The 21,445-nt window shown below is 33.8% G+C and overlaps 3 protein-coding genes across 9 annotated transcripts; 1 reads left to right on the top strand and 2 right to left on the bottom strand.

The window, feature by feature from the left end:
* Nucleotides 1-6,380: 6,380 nt before the first annotated feature.
* LOC106393927 lies at nt 6,381-7,838 on the bottom strand. Its single transcript, XM_022693086.2, has one exon. The coding sequence runs from the start codon at nt 7,836-7,838 to the stop codon at nt 6,381-6,383; it is 1,458 nt and encodes a 485-aa protein (XP_022548807.2).
* A 936-nt stretch (nt 7,839-8,774) lies between these two features.
* Nucleotides 8,775-11,197, top strand: LOC125575176 (probable serine/threonine-protein kinase PBL3). 5 transcript variants are annotated; one of them, XM_048744010.1, is made up of 7 exons: nt 8,784-8,968; nt 9,102-9,439; nt 9,518-9,653; nt 9,736-9,872; nt 9,964-10,087; nt 10,381-10,836; nt 10,885-11,197. In XM_048744010.1, the coding sequence occupies exons 1-7, from the start codon at nt 8,902-8,904 to the stop codon at nt 11,091-11,093; spliced, it is 1,467 nt and encodes a 488-aa protein (XP_048599967.1). In that variant the 5' UTR covers nt 8,784-8,901; the 3' UTR covers nt 11,094-11,197. The 5 variants fall into 5 exon arrangements, with proteins under 5 accessions (XP_048599959.1, XP_048599967.1, XP_048599962.1 ...); XM_048744005.1 differs by having other exon boundaries at nt 10,381-10,923; nt 10,972-11,197; XM_048744004.1 differs by having other exon boundaries at nt 8,785-8,968; nt 10,381-10,827; nt 10,876-11,197.
* A 368-nt stretch (nt 11,198-11,565) lies between these two features.
* Nucleotides 11,566-14,646, bottom strand: LOC106396460 (protein IQ-DOMAIN 29). Of its 3 annotated transcripts, none has more exons than XM_013836860.3 (7): nt 14,394-14,646; nt 13,841-13,943; nt 13,509-13,763; nt 13,250-13,438; nt 13,085-13,165; nt 11,924-13,010; nt 11,566-11,838 (listed from the first exon to the last, which is right to left on the bottom strand). In XM_013836860.3, the coding sequence occupies exons 2-7, from the start codon at nt 13,931-13,933 to the stop codon at nt 11,807-11,809; spliced, it is 1,737 nt and encodes a 578-aa protein (XP_013692314.2). In that variant the 5' UTR covers nt 13,934-13,943; nt 14,394-14,646; the 3' UTR covers nt 11,566-11,806. The 3 variants fall into 3 exon arrangements, with proteins under 3 accessions (XP_013692314.2, XP_048599952.1, XP_048599950.1); XM_048743995.1 differs by lacking the exon at nt 14,394-14,646 and adding an exon at nt 14,272-14,288; XM_048743993.1 differs by lacking the exon at nt 14,394-14,646 and adding an exon at nt 14,137-14,154.
* Nucleotides 14,647-21,445: the final 6,799 nt, after the last annotated feature.

The raw sequence follows: 21,445 nt of genomic DNA, 5'->3' as shown, positions 1-21,445 counted from the left end.
TTTTTATTTTTCAAAATCCTAAAATAGATATGAAAAATTTATTTAATATAATTTTTATTTTCTAAATTTTTTTAAAAAATAGAATTGTAAAATATTATATTGAGTTTGGTTCTTTAAAGTTGCTAATTAACATGATTGTGACACATGGTAGTTATATATATAGAAATGTGATATGTGTTAAACTATATCATAATCAAAAATATATATACTAAAATAATAAAAACGATTTTTCTTAAAGTTTAATTATAAATATTATTCAATAGTCTTATTATTATTATTATTATTATTACTATTATTATTATTATTGTTATTATTATTTTTGTTATAATGTTTGTTTTACAAGATAGTAAAGATAGAGAATTATAAAAGATAAACATTAAATTTTAAGAAAAAAATGTTAAACAAAAATGAATTGTAAAACCCTATAAGTACAATAAATTATTTAATAAAAACATGAAGAAAAACTAAATTTAAAATAAATAATATTACTTTTAAAAGCATAATTAATTTTTTTGTAAAAGTACTCTTATTATTTTCTTATAAGTAAATATCTTTCCTTTTAATAGATAATTGTATGTTATAAAATTATAACAAAAAATAGCTACAAATATTTTACATCTATATTTTAAAACAAAAAATAGCTTACACATATTTTTACAAAACACAATATTATTTACATGAAAAGTATTTTCTAAGTATTTTCTTTTAATTTCTTGATACAACTCAACTTTTTATTATCCTTATTACATCTTATTATGCTAGCAAAACTTTTTATTTTGATGTTATTGTCGTACATGAGTATGTGTGAATATGATAAATATGTGTTTGTATGTATAGGACAAAATATATAAATAATTAAACATAATTTTTCTACTAAAAATAAAATAGTTGTATAAAAATCTAAAAAAATAAAATAATTAGCCTTTTTAAAAGTCTAAATAAATAAAAACGTAAAAGTAATCTTATTTTTCTTATAATTAACTAACTTTAATTTTTAATAATTTGTGTTAAAAATATAAACTAAAATTAACTTCAAATATTTCACTTGATATGATTGTGATATGTATCAATTAAAAATAGATTGATAATGTATCAATAAAAACTTCTATTATGTGAAAACAACTTCTCCTTTTCCATTAAGAATTTTTCCTTTTCTAAAAAAAATCGTGGCCAGAGAGAATTGTAAAATTTTATTTAATTGTAATTTTTACTTCAAAATTTTTCCTTTTTACTTTTTTTTTTTTGGATTATATTCAGTTTGAATATTTATGTATAGTATTTTCTCTAATCCTTAATATAAAGTTTATAACAATTCATATGTGCACCATGATTATAAAATACAAATATTAAGTTGAACTTATGTGTGAAAATGAGTTTTAGTTATAAAAACAATCATAATACTATAATAAATGATTTTTTTATTTTATGGTTTTTATTAAATTATAACATCAAAAAAATCCATTGCAACGCAGGAGATTGAAATAGTCAAAAGATAACTATTCACATACATTTTGTCGTGTTACTAATGACATGATTCGTATTTTTTCTTCAACAATCACAAATTTTATTGTCTAATAGCTTTGTTAGAACTATTCAGAGGACAATATAAGAAACTTATATTACATATTGATATGTAATTATGTAAACATCAAGTTATATATGAATAATTGTAAAGTAGTACTAACAGATGTTATAAAATCAAAGGTGATAAGATGCTTTTGTTTCAAGGCAAAGAAGATAATATTGTTGACAAATGAAAGAAAGGTTGGACTCATAAAATATGACAATAAATAAATACTGCTATGCACTCATAAATAGTATAAATTACATATACGTACTTTTATTCAAAATTAATAGATATATTATGATATGGTTGACAAATAAATAGTATTGAAGAGTTTCAAATAGTCAAAAGTTTACTATTCACATACTTTCTGTCGTGTTCCCATTCACATGCTTCGTAGTTAAAACCTCTTGTGATTGATATAATTCATACCAATCACTTGGTGATATCATATATCAAGTTGCTTTTAAATAATGTTATACAATTGCCGACAAAAAAAGGACTACAATATCGTTCGACCTTACTCGTAATATGTTGCCAACCACGTACACCTGTCTTTTTTTTTTTCACTGGTATTATAAACAAGATTTCAGTCTGAGAGATATGGTTACAAGATAAACCCAAAATGCCTCAAACAAGCGAGGAGTCAAAATGTTTCAACCGACTAATCATGTAGGTACAAGATCATTAACCAAAGTTTTCTTGAACCAAATCATTAACCAAAGTTTTCTTGAGCCAAAAAGGATAACCTCTTGCAACATAAGAATGTAGCCGTTGACCAAAAGAGGCACTTTTAGCAATGAGTAATGCACCTTGATTAGTATTAGGAGTTTCTGACTGAAGCTTCCAACCAGGAATGGTAGATAGCGCTAGATTGATCTCTGATGCCTGGAAAGCAAAAGAAGGCCAAGCTTTCGGTCTTGTAACTGCTCCCACCAATTCTTTTGCTTCAGAACCAAAGATAACATTGGAGAATTTTAAGCTGGACATGCTATTAATAGCCCATAATAAGCATTGGAATTTTGCAATATCAAGACTATCAATCTGAGCAAAAGCATGTCGACTATGAAGAAGAACTTTTCTGTCATGGTTTCTTAGCAGCCAAGAAACACCAACTATCTTTGCTTTCTTATCCCATGAGTAAGCTAAATTACATTTAACCCAAGAGGGAGGAGGAGGAGTCCATGAATGATGAGGATGACCGATAGTGGAGTGATGACAAATATCTAAATCAGCTTCTGTTCTTTGCGCTAAGAACCAGAGATCTGCTTCATCATTTATCTTTTTGACAGTTTCCATGGGACAGAAACATTTACCTTCAAATATCATTGAATTTCTTCTTTTCCAAATATGCCAAAGTGTCCAGGGGAACCTTCTAACAATATCTGGAGGGAATGAAGAAGACTTACTTGCTTTGAGGAGAAAGTGAAAATTTGAGAAGAGAGAACCGGAAGAGAAGGCTGTTCTTGGTTTTGGAAAGTCAGAGAGAGCCCAAATCTGGCGAGCTACATCACATGTAAAGAGGAGATGATTTACTGTCTCGCCTTCTTTTCCACATGCTTGGCATCTTGAATCAACTTTCATACCTCTCGATAAGATCTTATCAGCTACTGGAAGAGCTTCTGAAAGAGCTTTCCACAAAAAAGTTTTGATCTTCGGAGACGTTTTTAAAGACCAAACCTGAGCTTTAAGGGTATTGATTGAAGGCAAAGCTTTAGCTTCAGAATGCAGCTGAGCATTTGTAATTTGATTCTGCATCCAATAGCCTGATTTAACAGAATACTCTCCACTTTTATTGTATCTCCAGACCCAAAAATCTTCTTTAGATACCACTGGTCTTGTCTTTAATATCGAAGCTACATCTTCAGGATAGAACAGAGCTTCCAGTTTTTCTTTGATCCAATCTCTTTTACTATGATCAATCAGATCAGATACACGAAGATCAATATCAATGATTGAGTTTTTTATCAGAGGTCTTCGCATATATCCATCTTTGATCCATGAATCTGTCCAGACATAAAGAGATGAACCGTTCCCAACCATTTTATCAAGACCTTTAACCAAAAGATCTCGACCATGAAGTAAACTTCTCCAAGCGAAAGATGGTTTCGAGGTAAGAGGGGCAGACAAGAAGTCTTCGTTCTCAAAATATTTACTCTTCATGACCCGAGAATATAAGCTGTTTGGGTTCTGAAGAATAAGCCAAGCACGCTTAGCCAGTAAAGCTTGATTAAAAACTTCTATATCTCTAAAACCCAACCCACCATCTTCCTTTGAGAGACACATATGTTCCCAGTCCACCCAATGTATTTTTCTTTTATCTTCAGAGGAGCTCCACCAAAAATTAGCTATGGCTGAAGCTAGAGAATCACAAGTGGTTTTAGGAAGTCTAAAGCAAGACATGGCGTGAATAGGCATGGCTAAGGCTACTGTCTTGATCAATATATCTTTACCACCTTGTGATAAAAGTCTAGCAAACCATCCAGAGAATCTAGTTTTTAAAGAGTCATGGATATACCTGAGCATATCAACCTTTGAACCTTTAAAACACTCAGGAAGTCCAAGATAATTTCCCATTCCACCTTCTTTTTCAATCCCTAGACTCAGTTTGATATTTTCCTTCACTCTATCATTAACCTTGCTTCCAAACAAAATAGATGATTTACTTGGGTTAACCATTTGCCCTGAAGCCACCTCATACGCTCTCAAAATTCTCTTTAACTCATCTGTTTGTTCAGAATCAGCTTTGCAAATAAATAGACTGTCATCAGCAAATAACATATGATGGAGAGAAGGTCCTGTTACCGCAAACTGAATGCCTGAAATATTATGCTGGGCAGAAGATCTATTCAGTAAATGAATCAAGGCTTCAGTACAAAGGACAATAGAAAGGGAGATATGGGATCTCCTTGCCGTAATCCTCTCTGCGGCACAATGTAACCATGAGGTTTGTCATTAATCAAAACAGAATAAGTAACTGTTGTCACGCAAACCATGATCCATTGTATCCATTTCTGATGAAACCCCAGAGCTTGAAGCAAAGCTTTTAAAAACTTCCATTCAACCCTGTCAAAAGCCTTTGACATGTCTGATTTAATTGCCATATAATGAGATGATAAGGTCGGATGAGTGGAGAGACTGTGAACCACCTCATGAGCCATTGTAATATTATCAGAGATCAATCTCTCTGTCACAAAAGCAGATTGCGTTGGTGATACAATGAGAGGCAGGAGAGGTTTTAGTCTCTGAGCTAATATCTTGGCAATTATCTTATAAAGAACGGAACATAAGCTGATGGGACGAAGGTCTGACATAAGAGATGAGTTTACCTTCTTAGGGATTAGGCAGAGATGTGTATAGTTCCATTCTGAAGGCAGATAACCCGTCTCAAAGAAGTTACAGACCTCCGATGTAACTTGGTTTCCAACGACTTCCCAAAACTGTTGAAAAAATAAGCTAGTCATACCATCAGCTCCAGGAGCCTTTGAAGGGTTAATAGAGAAAAGGGCTTCTTTAACCTCTAATGAAGTAACATTTCTGATCAACTCCACATTCATCGAATGAGTTACTCTAGGAATGAAATCTTGAAATAACTCACTGAAGTCAGATGGGTTTGTTGAAGAGAATAAAGAGGTGAAGAAATCCACAGCAACCATTCCTTTTGAAGCTTCAGAACGATTTTCTCTTCCATTTCCATCTAAAAGCATCTCAATGCTTTTTTTTGCCCTGTTTGCTTTAACTGAAGCATGAAAGAATTTGGTATTTTTATCACCTGAATTCGCCCATCGTTCTTTACTTTTTTGGCTCCAGAAGGATTCTTCATCTTTACATGCTTTCATTATATCCAACTTGAGAAGATGAATATGATTAAAATTGGGAAAATCCGAGGATTGCTCCCTTTCCAGCTTCGCATGAAGATCCAGAATTCGGGACTTTGAGTTTAAGGAATTGACTTTCTTTAATTTACTCATGGCTCTTCGGCAAAGACGAATTCTGTGAGACACAGATGCATCAGCCAAATAATGAGGGCTGTTCCAAGCAAGTGTGATAGCTTTCTTAATATTGGGCTGATGAAGAAACCGCCTATCAAACTTAAACTGTCCTCTATAAGTATCTTGAGATGCAACCAAACTCACCAATACCGGCCTATGATCAGAGCCTCTTTTGTCAAGAAATGCTTGATTAGATGCCGGAAACAAACGATGCCATTCTTTATTTCCAAAGCATCTATCAAGTTGACATTGAATCCACATGTCGTTTCTCTTACCTCCCCAAGTAAGGGCATTACCAGTGCTTGCTAAATCAGTCATTTGACAAGCTTTGATCATATCACGGAATGGGATAAAAGTAGTCTCGTTCCTCAACGGACCTCCACTTTTCTCACCATTATGCAGTATGTCGTTAAAATCGCCTAGCATACACCAACATTCTTGACGATTTACTCCTATCCTTGAAAGACGCTCCCATATTTTAGGACGATTTACACACATGGGATCACCATATACACAGGAAATATAAAAGCCGAAGGAATCAAACTGGACCCAACAGTCAAAAAGGTTCTTATCCACAAACTTCAACTCCAGCTTTACATTTTTCTTACAAAACAGAGCTAAGCCACCACTTCTACCGACAGGTTCTACTGTATATACCCTACTGTATCCCAGCCACTCTTGTATGTCCACCAAAAAGTTGCGGCTGTGCATAGTTTCCATTAGAAACAAAATCTCAGGGAAATAAGTGGAACGAATTTCCTTGAGACGAGGAATCACCAAGTCTTGAGACCGTCCCAAGCCTTGGCAATTCCAACTCATAAGGCTCATAAATCTTTGGGCAGTCCCTCCATTGGGACCGCCTCATTAAGCTTTCGCTTGATCTTGGAACCTTGCTTTACTTCTTCCTCAGCCTTTCTTTTGACGTCCGTTTTCTTGTAACCGAACTGATTAACATTTAGAGCTCCTTCAAATGGTTGCCTTTTATTTTTAGGAGGTCTTCTTCTTGCTCTTCCAGGCTTGAAAACATCAGCTGCTCGAGATGTACCTGCTTCTCCAACTATAGCCGAGTTAACTGAAGAGAAATCCAAAAAAGACCTTGAATTATTATAGCTGCTATCCACTGAACCTTCAGAATAGAAGAATTCTGGAGTTGAGAATTCATTGTTGTTTCGTCCAGCTTGAATGGCAGATTGAAGAAGCTTAGAATGATAACCAGGAACTGATGCAGGAAGCACCGCTGATGTTGAATTCTGAAACTCAAAAACATGCCCTTTTCCTTTGTCAATATTAGTTGTTATCACAGGTAAAGTTTCCAGACTGAGAAAAGCTTTTTGAGCTATAGGATCATTTCCAATATCTGCCAAGGAAGACTTTACCCTATGTTCTCTGATGATCTTTTCAGGACCTGAAGCAGTTAGAAGATACTGTCTCATACCATCCAAAACCTCCTTAGCTATTCTCGGCCTTCCTGTAGCTGGATTAATCCCAACCTGATTTTCTTCTAACACACCAAAGAGAGGATCAGATTCTTTTAATATCTTATCTTGCTTTATCTTCAATCCTTTATTTAAGATATTACTCTGTTCTGAACTCTTTTGCAAGTCTCGGAGCTTGAAAGGACAAACCGTTTGCTCATGTGTTAAACGCTGACAGTGAAAACATCTTTTGTGAATCCTTTCGTACTCATAGGAGATAGTGGTTTTCTCACCTCCTGGGAGATTAACAACTCTTGTTTTGTATAGAGGTCTAGAGACATCAAATCGAACCAAGACTCTTTCATAATCATTTATACGAGGCCTAGAAGGATCGAAGGCAACTTCAACAACATGTCCAACCAAGTCACCCAGAGCTTCAATCGCTTTAGCCGTATAATGATTAACCGGAATATTACGCAGACGAACCCAGATGTTAATGAAATTGAGATAATCAGGTGGTGGCCTTTCTACCCATCTTTCGATAGCTAGAGTCCAATCATTAAACGAGTGAACGCCTTTTTCATAAACCTCAAGAAGGTCATGTTCATGCTTGAACATGAATTGAAATCTCTCCGGAGATAACGCTATACCTCGTACACGATCAAACTTCTGCCACTTACGAGGCATTTCTCGAATCAAGTTTGGTACCTTTTGACAATCAGGATTTAGGATTCTTCCTATCAAACTGATCGAGTTGTTTAGACATGAGCTATATTGAGGAAGATCAGGAAGGTCAAAAGGTGTTTCTTCTTCTTCTTCTTCTTCTAAAGACATGGCTAGAAGAGCTTTATCAAGAGCTGAAGACATGGCCGGATGAACCGTTGCCAATGATCTTTGTCTTTTTCTGGAGAAGATAAGAACTTCAAAGGAAACCCAGAAGAGAAGAAAGGTTTTGCGGTGGAATAAGTTAAAAAGGACCTAAAAAACTTTAGATCGGGGAAAGAGGAAAAGTTTATCCTAATCAAAGCTCCAATTCTTTAAGAAATCAAAGACTCTAAAAAAGAAACTAATTTGAGAATTTATGAGAACGAAACTATTCTGAATAACTAACCATTTAGTCTCTTGTTTTGTACAACAAGAAGCAAAACTATTATTGAATTACGATTTGTGTTATTTTATACATTCAGAATTCTAGGATATTTTAAAATGTTCCACAATTATTCACACGTGTCAAGGTGTAATACGGACAAAAAAGCTCTTGTATGTGTCGGTCCAAAACGCAATGTGAATAGAGAGGAATGTGTTGGGTCAATGCATGGAATAAAGTTTTAGATAACACTTGAAATTAAAATATCACAAAAGCGTGTTAACCACCTCTTTTTTCATTAAAACCTTTCGTGCCCTATTTGAATATATATACTAAATTAAGCCCAAGGTTTTATCTGAAAACTCATTCGAATCTTTTACCAAAATTAATCAGTCAGTGATGGAAAATCATTTTTAGATTTGATGCACATCTTTAGGAGTTTTGCTTTAGCTTAAAGGTAAAAATGTATAAAGCAAAGACTTTACAATCTGACGTGGACTTGCTGACGCAAGCAAATACGCAGCCAGCTTTAGACCAAACTGTCCCTTCTCGACGTTTAAAATCCACGGCATAAACCATATAGATTCGCAGAATCTAAGGGTGTAGTAGTCATTTAACGATAAAAGCCAAGGACCACGGCGACCAAAGCATAAGGGTAGAATCGTAATTACAGAAAAACCCCCCACCACCATGACTTTTGTATGAATGGTGTGCTGTGCTTCTCTGTGTTCTTTCAGAATCTCACGTTCCTTCTTCTCTCACTAACGATCTCAATTACTCTTTTGAATCTGTTCATTGTCTAGAGAACGAACCAACAAAGAGTTAAGGCTTTGTCTTGAAAAAATGGGTAATTGTTTGGATTCATCAGCTAAAGTGGAAAGTAGCAGCCACAGTCCTCATGCTAATTCTGGTAACTTTCTTTATCTTCTCCATAGCTCATAAAGTTTCTTCCTTTCCTTCTGGGTTTTAGTGCCAAAGTTGTTCTTCTTGTTTGGAATGTCCAAAGATGGAACCTTTCATAAATGATCCATCTCTAATTTAAGGTTCATCAGGGTCAAGAGTTTCTAGCAAGACAAGCCGTTCCACTGTCCCTTCAAGCTTAAGCATAAACTCTTACAGTAGTTTGGAGTCTTTACCCACACCGAGAACAGAAGGAGAGATCTTGTCGTCCCCAAATCTCAAAGCTTTCACCTTTAGCGAACTCAAGAGCGCTACCAGAAACTTTCGACCTGATAGTCTTCTTGGTGAAGGAGGTTTTGGTTACGTCTTCAAAGGATGGATCGATGGAACAACTTTAACCGCCTCCAAACCCGGTTCTGGTATCGTTGTGGCTGTCAAGAAGCTTAAAACTGAAGGGTTTCAAGGTCACAAGGAGTGGCTGGTGAGTAACTTTTGCCTCTCCTCTCTTAATCTGGTTTTGATCATGAGATCGTTGTGTTGTGACATTGTTTTGTTTCAGACTGAAGTGAACTATCTTGGTCAGCTCAGTCACCCAAACCTTGTCAAACTAGTTGGGTACTGTGTAGAGGGTGAAGACAGGTTACTGGTGTACGAGTTCATGCCAAAAGGAAGCTTGGAGAATCATCTCTTTAGACGTAATGTCAACAACATCTTTGGTTCTTTTAAACCGTGTTTTGTTATCTCCCCGTTAAATGATTTTTCCTTTTGGTATTGCAGGTGGTGCGCAGCCACTAACATGGGCTATAAGGATGAAAGTTGCTATAGGAGCAGCTAAAGGACTTACTTTTCTTCACGACGCTAAATCGCAAGTGATTTACAGAGACTTTAAAGCTGCTAACATTCTACTAGACGCGGTAATAACACTGATTATCAAGCTCTCTATTCAACACCTTATCACTTCATTTCTGATCAAAACCTCTAATATTATTGATCTTTTAATCACAGGAATTCAACTCTAAACTTTCAGACTTTGGTCTAGCCAAAGCAGGTCCTACTGGTGACAGGACACATGTGTCCACACAAGTCATGGGTACTCACGGATATGCAGCACCTGAATATGTAGCCACAGGTGAGAAAAACTTTGGCCTTAGCTTATAAACTTTTAGCATGTGCTTCAATAGCTTTAGCCTTTGTAAGGTTCTGGCCTCTGGGCAAAGCCGGATGAAACATTCGCCTAGAGCCTCCTTAATTCTTTTGAAGAAAATAACATCGACATAGGCTCCCAAATTTGTAAAACAAAAAGCCCCCAAATTTATAAAAATAATTTTTTTTTATTGAAATCTTTACTAAGTCGCCTACTGCCCCTAAAATCTCAGGGCCGGTCATGTCCTTTGTGGCTTATACCTTGACTTTCATGTGCAGGTCGATTAACAGCTAAGAGTGACGTATACAGTTTCGGTGTGGTACTACTGGAACTACTCTCAGGACGAAGAGCAGTGGACAAATCTAAAGTAGGAGTGGAGCAGAGTCTAGTGGACTGGGCAACGCCGTATCTTGGCGACAAGAGAAAGCTTTTTCGAATAATGGACACGAGATTAGGAGGTCAATATCCTCAGAAAGGAGCATACACAGCTGCTAGTCTTGCATTGCAGTGCTTAAACCCTGATGCAAAACTCAGACCGAAAATGTCTGAAGTTTTGGCCAAACTTGATCAGCTTGAATCAACAACCACTACCAAGCCTGGAGGTAATAGGCAAGCTCAGATTGATTCTCCAAGAGGTAGTAGTACTGGGGTTGGAGCCAGACAAGGCCAGATTATTTCTCCTGGAGGTAGTGGAACCAGACTAGGGCAGATTGATTCTCCAAGAGGTAGTAATGGTGCTGGAACCAGACAAGGCCAGATTGATTCTCCAAGAGGTAGTAATGGTGCTGGAACCAGACAAGGCCAGATTGATTCTCCAAGAGGTAGTAATGGTGCTGGAACCAGACAGGGCCAGATTGATTCTCCTAGAGGTAGTAACGGATCTGTTGTGCAGAAATCTCCAAGGAGGTATAGTTATGATCGGCCTCTCTTGCACTTAACTCCAATTGCTTCTCCTTTGCCTTCTCACAATCAATCTCCTCGTGTAAGATAGTATCACTGTAATAACTTTTCTGTTGTAATTTATTTTCTCTTTTTTTTTTCCTGTTGTAATTTGTACTTGTTTTGTTTGTAATATAATTCATTTTGTTCACACTACTTGGATTCGGTGTTGTTTAGGCATAAGCATTTGAAAATTTTTGTCTAGTTTTTGGTGTTCAAATTTGTTAATTGTTTGACCAAAAAAAAAATTTTGCTAATTTATCTATTCTTATTAGAGCTGAAACTTTGATCAACATATTAACAACAAAAATTAAAGAAATAATTTTGTTGTTACAATATAGTTATCCTTGGCTCAGCCACATAAGATTTGAACTAGAAAACTTTGGTGCAGTTTTACTTCAGACAAATTTCAGTTTGGCTTATAAAAAGTTCAGTTTAGCTAATGATTATACAGTCTACCTTTTCTTGTTTTACAATTAAAAAGGCGAAATTCATGAACAAACTGTAAATGATTAAGAGAAGCATTATAAAGAACTATTTACTAAAACCCTTTTTTTTTGTTTGTGAAGACAAAGCATCTGAGAGAAATCTAAAGGGACCATGTCAAAGACTCACCACACCAAACCGAAGTAAACACACGCAAAAAACATAGAAACAAAACAGTTAAAACAGATAAAAAAAGGTTTCAGAGCTTTCTTTTTTTCAACAGTGTAAGATGATCAGGATGACTCTTTGCATTGCTTTCTCTATTTGCCTCAAAAGAATTCACCGTTTCCACTCAGCTTTCGCCGATTTATCTGAAATAAACATTGAGCAAAATGGGTTTAAGAGGTTTGAAACTTTCAAGAGGCTTGTGTATAAAAAAAACTTTAAACTTCTTACCACCACCAATATCCCTGGAGGACGAAAAAGATCTGTCACTGTTCATCGATCCTTTAGCTGAAGCTATGAGAAGTCTGTGAGCTCTTGGGGACATTGTGTTCAGCTTACCATTGGCTGCAGCAGGAGGAAGAGAGTGGCGTCTAGTTATTCCATTTTTCTCTAGCTTCTCTTGACCACCAATCCTTGGAGACCCTTGTCCTCCTCTTACTCTTGCCTTTGCAGATGCAGTTGGAGCCATGTAGCTTGGGATCTTTCTCCCGCTATGTGTAAGCCCTTCTTCTTGATGATGATTCTCAATCTTTGCAGGCAGAGATGCTCTTCTATCGCTTGCCTTTGTGTCATTTCCATTCTCAGAGCTTATCTGCACGTCTGGCTCTTGAATCTCTTCTTCAGCTTTGTCATTTCTCTCTTCGGTTTTGAGTTCATCTTGCTCCAGAACCGATGGGTTCTCATCTTTATCGAGATCAGCTTCTTTACAAACTGTTTCAGTGCTGTCTTTCATCTTTTCTTCTTCAGGAGTATCAACAGCAGGAGGTGAAACCTCGTAATCAGGCGATTCTTTCTGCACTGAATCTGCAATCTCTTTCTTCTTCTCAGCAGATTTGCGAGTAGGTTTCTCTAGCCCATTGGAAAGTGAAGACTTTCTGAGACTAACTCTAGGCTTCTCCTCCTTAATCTCCAATGAAGAAGACACTTCCTTTACAGCGCTTGTACTTTTTCTCGAGTTCTGCTTAGACTTATTATCATTCTCGGTTCTTGAAACCTCTTTACCAAGCGTGGAAGCCTTCCTCACATTTCTCTTAGGCTTTTCTTTTTCAGCTGTAGAACGGCTACTAGAGCTACTTGCAGTACTTAAACCACCGGGTGGTTTCTTGATACCTTTCTTCAGTTTCCCCTTGTCTGCTTCAACTGCTTGAAAACTTCGCTTCTTTGTCTGAGATTTCGCAACAAGGCTCTTAACCACCAGTGGACCAGGAGCCCAAACCTGCAACAGCGTCCAGCGCTCAAGCCACACCTTGGCTGAGTTAGGATCTTCAGGACCATACTGAATCTTCAGAGGCAATGCCTTTGGAGACGAAACTAGAAGCTGAAAAAAGTCAAGAAAGCAAATAAGTAAGAGAGTGTTACATAATTGCATAGCAAATTGTTGTTGTTAGTTACCTTATCAATCATGGAGAGCTTTGTGGGATTCTCAAGCCATCTGTAAGTGCTTCCTTGCAAAGTTTCAGGATTCTCAGGTTCCTATCAAAGAAAAGAGAATACAACTTTGAAATCGAGTAAAGGTTATTAGAGTAGAACTTACAAAGTAACAGACATTTAAATTACCGAGTTTGTTTTCTGAAGTTGATCATCGGTCTCTGAAGATCTAGCTTCCTTCCCACGAACAAGAGCTTGTAACTTCACAATTCCCCAAATGCAAGAGTATGTAGCAACAGCTTGTCTTCTAACCAAGTGACCACGGATCACTGCTTGCAGCTTTACGATACCTTTAAGCTTTTGTAATTCTTCACGAGCCTTCACGCATTTGAAAAACAACAGAATAAGAACCGAAAACTCATTACTGAAATGTAGAAAAAGAAGTAACCTGATGAGATCTGACAGCAGCTTGAACCTTTGTAGCAGCTTCTTCGAACTTGAGTTCTTCTGTGTCATTCCCTGACTCAAGATTCACATTCGACTCTTCGCTTGGCTGCTTCTCGGGGACTACAACATCTGGGACTGTTACAGCTTGTGTAGCTGCAACTTCCTGTGATGAAACTAGTACCGGAGGATTGGTAGCTAAGTCTGAGACATTTTTATCCTTCACCTTCACCACAATCTCTTCTTTCTTTGCAGATCTCTATCACATATGAACAATGTTTACAGTTACATATCATTTTGACATAAAAGACAAAAACAACAATGTCTTGTTCTTACCAATTTCTCGTTTCCTTTCTCCAAACTTGACTTTGATGACTTCTTCCCAAGAAGAGACTTGATCCATTTACCAGGACTTGGAGTCTTTCCCATCTTTTAACACCTACAAATAGAAAGTTGCCACAGAAATAGAAACCTCCATAAGTCTGTAAATTGCAAGTAATACTCTACAGTCTCGAATGCAATCAACAATTTCAACCGAAGCTGAACACACATTCCACCTATAGATTAACAAATCTGTTAATAGAAACCCTAGAAACAAACACAAGACATGAACCAGATAGAGACAGACTAACCCTAACAGATGGAACACAAACGGTGCAGTAACATAAAGCGAAAGAAGCATGAATCAGAAGGTAACGAGAGACAAAGGAACACATAGAGACTCATTAATTAAGATAAACTGAAAAAGCAGAGATTTTGATGATAACAGAAGAAAACCCATGTCGGTTTCACAAAGAAGATAAGGAAGTAGCCAGATCTCGAGTTAGAAATCAAAAGCAGGAAACTTTCTAAAATGGGTCGAAAAAGAAAATTTAGGAAAATGTCAGACCTCAAATAGAATCCCCAGTGTAAGCTGAATAGAGACGAAGAGACAACCGAACCGTCTCTTTCTTTTAAATTGTTGTCTTCTTTGGCTCCTCGTCGGAGCAGTGACCTAAATAACAATAAAAGTAGTGCACAGTGAGAAATACACTCTCACCGTTTGTAATGTGAGAGAGAGAAGGTAAAAGAGGAGCGACAAAAGGAGAGAGAAAAGAGACGGTTCGTAAACGACAGCGTTTAAGATATGTTTTGCTTGTTTTTTTTCAGCATGGGCCTTATTAATGGGCTATAGATGGCATAAGCCTAAATGAGGGGTTTACTCAAATAACCTTTCTTTTGTCTGACATTATTATTTTATAACTAGAGCCGGTGTCCGCGCTCCGCGCGGATTACATATTTAATTAAAGTATATTAATATTTGTGTTAATAGATTTCTACGCGTTTTCCTGAGATTAAAACAATGGTGAAGAGGTGCCGCATGTTTGTATAGAAAACGATCATTATCTAAGAATCTTCATCACAAAAATGTTTTTTTTTTTTGCCAAAGTATTTAATTATTCCTATATGTGTCTTCTAGGGGTGAATGACAAATCTGTTGATACAGTTGGGAGCATGATTTTTTTATTAAGAACTAATTGTGGTTTCTTTCATAATTTGTATTTTTAAATAAAAAACATATTTTACTAATAATGTTTATATTTGTTTTATTAGAGTTTTGTAACTATAAAATGAATAAAAATATCTTTATTTAGTACTTATATAAAATTATATAGAGATAGATTATTAATTTATGATTATGATGAGACTATATATTAATTTGGAACAAATATTAAGCAACTCAATTAGATTCTTGCAAACCGGGCGAAAAGGAGTGGCCGGTCATGTCGTCTGTATTTTTACCTTTTCCCAAATTTTTAAAACGTTTCGTAGCAATAAACAAAAATCAAAACGTAGCATTTCATTTACATATTTGGAATCTTATCAAATAAGATGTAACTTTTCTTTTTTTTGTGCACTTCAAATTTAATAAGATGTAAATAGTCAAAAAATATATATATATATATATATATAACATAATTTGTATTTTATATTTGTTTTATTAAAGTTTTGGATTAAAATATTAAATTAATATATCAATACTAATAATGTTTTTGATTCAAAAATGTACTTGTAAATTCAAAATACCTCCCATAAGCGGAGGATCTTTGGCGGTTGGTTTGACCATGGTATTGAAGAACAATCAATCCTTAAACAAAGGAAAGAATATTTAAATGTTAGGCAAAGTGAAATGGTTTGATAATAAAACATAGTGAAAAAGGTCTCAATGGATAAAATTGAACCATGGATTAATTACAAACTAAAATCTTATAAAGCCAAAAAAAAACTAAATATTTTATATGACCGATAGATGTGAACTACAATTGTAGTAGCTTAGCAGGCAGGAACTATTATATTAAATCAAATTTTTTTGGCGGAGACCAATAGCTAAAGACGGAAGATTGTCGGTCTATGTTTAATCTTAACCAACTAAAATCTTATACGTTTGTTCGCACAGATTATCAATATGAATCTATTATTAAAACAATTGAAAATAAACAGTGGAAGGTGAGCCAAACCCCACGTCCCCAACCGCATACGGACTTAACTATCCAACTCTTAAACATATCACTTATGCCAAGAAATTGACAAAATTGTGATTTTCAAATATTGACTTACACAAAATCTTGAACGGTTGGCGGTGGTGTATTTTTCAGAGTGAGAGGGGATGAATATATTGTCTTCAGATTAGAGTTCTTGATCCTAATGGTAGAATATATGTTATTTAATTTTCAATGAATACAGTAGGCATTTTTGGCATGAAATATAACGATTTCCTAAATTAAATTGTTCACCAGCTATAAGAATATTAAGTATGGGGCAAGTTAAAGTTGTAAAAATCGATTTTGTTTTAGGATGGCAAAGATGTGGTAGCTAGAAGACTAATAATCAACAATCAATGCATGCATTGTTTTATTATGATGTAACTGGAGTTGAACCGGGTTAAACCGTGACTCTTTGCATATTTTAATGGTTGGTTTTTTTTTTAAAGTCCAGTCCAGAATGACATGGCATAATGGTTGGTTCTGATTATTTTATTCATGTGGCAAGGCTTAGGAAGCTAGGATTTAGCTCCTTTTATATAGTAGGATAGATGCTTTTTCATATTTGTCACGAAAATTTATATGTTAAACTTACTTTTACAAAATTCTTAACTTTGTCACGAAAACAAAAATCTATACTTTTTCATATTTGTCAACGTTCTCACACTTTCTAAGAATATATTAACTTAGCCACTTACTTTTTTTTTTACAAAACAAAGTATCGGAGTCTTGAAAGTTGAATTCATATTATTGTAAATGTACATAAAAGTTTGTGATTATATACTTAGTGGTTCTTTATATGTGTCCAAGAAAGTGTCAATGGCTTAGTGGTAACTGTCCTATATATATATATCATACCAACCCGGGTTCGATTCTCACCTTCGCATTGTTTTTTTTTATTTTTTACGAAAAATAAATGAGATGACATGGCAATTTCGGGTTCTCTGATTGGTTGATTTTTCTATCCTATGTGGACACCCTCTCCATGGCTTATATCCCCCTTTTAGTATAGGTTAGATTCTTTTCAAGTTGAGAATTAAGGCTGTCATTATCGAAGTAGTTAAAATCTACGTTGCACGGAAGCTTCATCGGACGTCTGCTTCCCGCTTCGGAACCGAAATCGGAATCGGAACCTTGTGGAAGCTTGCGGAATCTCGCTTCCAAAACGTTTCTAAAATATTATCTTTAAAAACCTGTTGGAAGCTTATAATTCCGTTTTGGAATCACGCTTCCATTTAAAAAAAATACAATGTATATCAATAAAATATAAAACCATAATTTTAATCTATATAAAATAAAAAAAATTAATAGAAATGAATATTGAATTATAAATATATAAATATATAAATATCAAAAATAATAATATAAATTATCTTTATGCATTGAGATTTTTTATTAAAGATATAGCACATATTGAAACATATTGTGTCAATTATTTATGAAGTATTAAAAATAATTAATATAATATTTTTTGTAAACATAATTTATGTGTATTTTTACAGTTTTAATTTAAAATCATTTCAAAATTATTATAAATGAATAAATGTTTTATTTCAAATTTAAATCATATAATTTTAGTCCTAATTTTTTAAAAAATTTACATATATATATATATATATATGGATATACGCTTCCAACACGTACCCGTTTCCTAATATTTTAAAAAATCTCGCTTCTGCGCTTCCTTACGCTTCCGCTTCCACGTAGCCGCTTCCGTTTCCATGTAACATAGGTTAAAATCTGCTGATTCCTGACGTTAGATGATTATTAATTACGTGTCCTGTTCCTATACTTTAAAAAGTCTTTTCATTTATTGAACGAAAAAAAGAAAAGAAAAAAAGAGTCTTTTCATTTATATTACTTTTTTGGGTGTAATTTATTACTTGTTAACTAGTTGATGTTTCACATCTTGTGTGAATTAATATATCTATATATCTAATAATTTTTAATTTTAATATTTATTTTTATAAAACAATAATAACTAAACTAAATACAAAATTTAAATTATTATAAATTATAAAGCTTTAATATTCATATTGGTAATCATTGTACTAAATTATGTTTTATTAGATCAATTTTTTTTCTATAATAATAATTAAATTAGGAAACTTGTATTTGAAATAAAATATATGTAGTATTTGGACTGAAAAGAAACCATGTGGTACTGGAAAAGATTATAAAAAATCACAACTATAAAACATTAATAAAATAACAATAATTTAGGAGCAAACCGAAATAGGGTAAACGGTCTTGCTTTGGTAGTATCGAGTAAACTGAATAGATGTTATTTTAAGAAACCGCAGTATATGGATATCGTTGATTATATTAAGTGATCAAATCGAATAAACCAAAGAAACCAGTTAATTCAGATATATTAAAATACTTATATATAAAAATGTATTTCATCAGTATTTCCTATAAAAATCAAAGAAATAGCTATAATATTAGTCATTAAAATCATAAATTAATAGAAGATAAAAGTAATGATTATATTATGAGTAGATACTAGATTTTGATCCGCGTTTTGAAAGCGCGGTTTATTTTTTTTTTTCAATTGACAAATATTTAGTAAATGTCATATTTTCATATATTTGTGTTTTATTTTATAAAAGACTTAAACTTTTTATCTTTATTTATTGTATTTCATTTAAATGACTATTTATGTTTAAAAAATCAAACTTTATTTCTTTAATGAATTAAGTTGGTATAACTCTGATAATATTTTATACTTTTCAATGAAAAAAAATTAATTTTTATATGAATGCTTAAATTATATTAAGAAAAGAAAAAAAAATAATTAAGAATCGTTGAAAATAATTATTTGAACTTGGATTCAATGGTCCAAAGGAAAAAAAATATGAGAATTAGATATGATTTTTTAATCGGCCCAAATGGCCCAAGAGAGATCTGATGTAGGTTGGATCCGAAAAAAATGACCCAATATAGATGTGTTATTAAATATTACTTGTTTGTCCTTAATGAAACATGCAATGTTAGTAAAGAAAAAAGCATGCTAAGGTAAAAATGACAATAGGATCCTACTTTAATAGTATAGATTGTTATCTATTTATTAATTAAATGTCATAAATATCATGATAATTATATATTAAATATATATATATATATTTAAAATAATAGTATATATGTATATCAGTAGAATAGTTTAATGTTTATTAATTATCTTTAATTTCATGATAAATATATATATTTTAAAATAAAATTTTAAATAATAATATTAATTAAGCTAATAATTTATTCTAAAATTATCGAAAAATGACAAGTAAGCAAATTAACTAAAATCCCTGTTCGAAACTACGTTAGGCGCTAGTCGGGCGGTTGTCCTGGGCCTAGCGAGTTACTGAAAAATCGAGGATTAAGCGGGATTTACGCGGGGCCTAGTTATTATATAGTTTAGCATATAAACTAAATTGTTTGTTTGGTGCAGTGGTTTCCGGCATCTTAAATGTCCCAGCAACCTGGGTTCGAAGGCAAGTTAGCGAATTTTTGTCATATTTTTTTTGTTTTTCTTTAATGAATGGTATAATTGTAATTCTCGCTTCATCTTCCTCATTTAGGGCTGCGATTCTGCAACTCAAAAAACACAGCCGCATTCTTTAGTTTTCTTTAGCTACATCACTTTTCTCTGTTTCTTTAACCTAATACTTACAGATCTTGTATATATTGATTGATTTTTAACTTTAAATGGGCAAAAAACAAAGTTTATCAAAGTCTCCGAGTTTTTGTCCGATTAACGCCAAATCGAAACGCTGCTTGAACGCCAAGCGTTTATTCGCCGCGTTTTCGGACTCGGCGGCCGCGTTTTCGAACATGGACTAAAATCATGGAAAAAATGATAATTAAGCAAAATTTTAAATAATAATATTAATTAAATTAATGTTTTATTTTAACATCATGGAAAAAATGACAAGTAAGCAAATTAACTAAAATCATGGAAAATATGACAAATAAACAAATTCAATTCTCAAATAATAGTATAGATACCACCAAATCTTATCGCTTAATTTCAGTTTAAGTTTTTTAGATAAAACATAAAATAAATATCTCTAAAACAAAGACGTAATCGCTTCGCTTTCTCGAGAAACATAAAACGACATACATTTCTTGATCTCATTCTCAACGACAATTGACCAAACATCTGTAATCTGATCAATTATACAGAGGTTCTAATCAAAAAGTGTAATCATAGATGTTTTGAATAAAATCACGTGTTGCAACTTGCAATAAGAAAAGGGTCGGTCCCTTATTAAAAAAAGATGATGAATCAGTTTGCAAAAATTAACAAAAGAAAAACTATTCAAGTGTCCCATGAGGATCTGGTTTAGCTGTGAAAATTGTATTACATCAACAAAACAACGTTTGATCCATTGTCAATCCTTTTGACGTTTTGCTGAGTCTTCTGACTTCAGAGTTCTATACCGGTGAATCAAAACTACTAGTTATTAGCAAGTTGAGCTAAATAAAAACAAAAAAAATACTATCTAAATCTGAAGACTTTTGATTACACAAATATAGAGAATACATATATATTATGTGATGTTACAAAAAAAAAAAAAAAAAAAAACATATATATTATGTGAACTAGAAGTTAAAATGGAAAATAAAAATCATAGCTAGTCATGTTCTTCAATGCTTTTTTTTTGGACAAGTTCTTCAATGCATTAAAGTTAAGAAAAGAAAAATAAAAAAACACAGTCATGTTCTTCTAATGCATTAAAACCAGCCTGTCGAGCTGAGGTTGTGTAATGAACAAACAACCAAAAATAAACAAAGTCATAACCAGATTTAAGTAAACAAAGAAACAAAGACTATTACTAGTATTTAGAAATCTTGAATTGAGTTTTTCACTAACAAAATCGTATAACGTGTTCCACAAACAATGAGATCTACAGTGATTGGTTTGCCACCTTACCACGTTTTCTCCTCGGAGAAACTGGAAGACACTACTAACGACTTCGGTGCAGCAAGTTTGTTCTGTGAACAGGTAAAACTCAAACAAACATAACATGAACTATATAATATTAGGCATGGTGGATTGACATATTTGGGTATTCCAACAGTTGTACAAAGGTTGTATCAGGGAAGGCATAGCAGTGAAAATGAGAGGTATCAAAATGAAGCAGAGAAGAGTTTTCCACAGAGCTTAGCTCAGAAGATGGAAGTTTTATCAAATCTAAGACATTTGCATTTGGTTAGTGTTCTTGTACTGTCTTTGTTAAGATCAGAGCAAGCGACCATCGATAGAAGATGTTCCGGATCCTCAAGTGCAACAAGGATGGACAAACACTGGGAACCATGAAGCAAGCATCCATGAACGCAGTATATGAATGAAAAATCCTCAAGAAAAAGTTGATCGTTAAGAAAGTTGTAAAACAACGATGCAAGATATGAGTGTAGAGAA

This window comes from Brassica napus, chromosome A2 (assembly GCF_020379485.1).
Source record: "Brassica napus cultivar Da-Ae chromosome A2, Da-Ae, whole genome shotgun sequence".
In the NCBI taxonomy this organism is placed as follows: domain Eukaryota; kingdom Viridiplantae; phylum Streptophyta; class Magnoliopsida; order Brassicales; family Brassicaceae; genus Brassica; species Brassica napus.
This window is presented reverse-complemented; position numbering and strand designations above follow the sequence as displayed.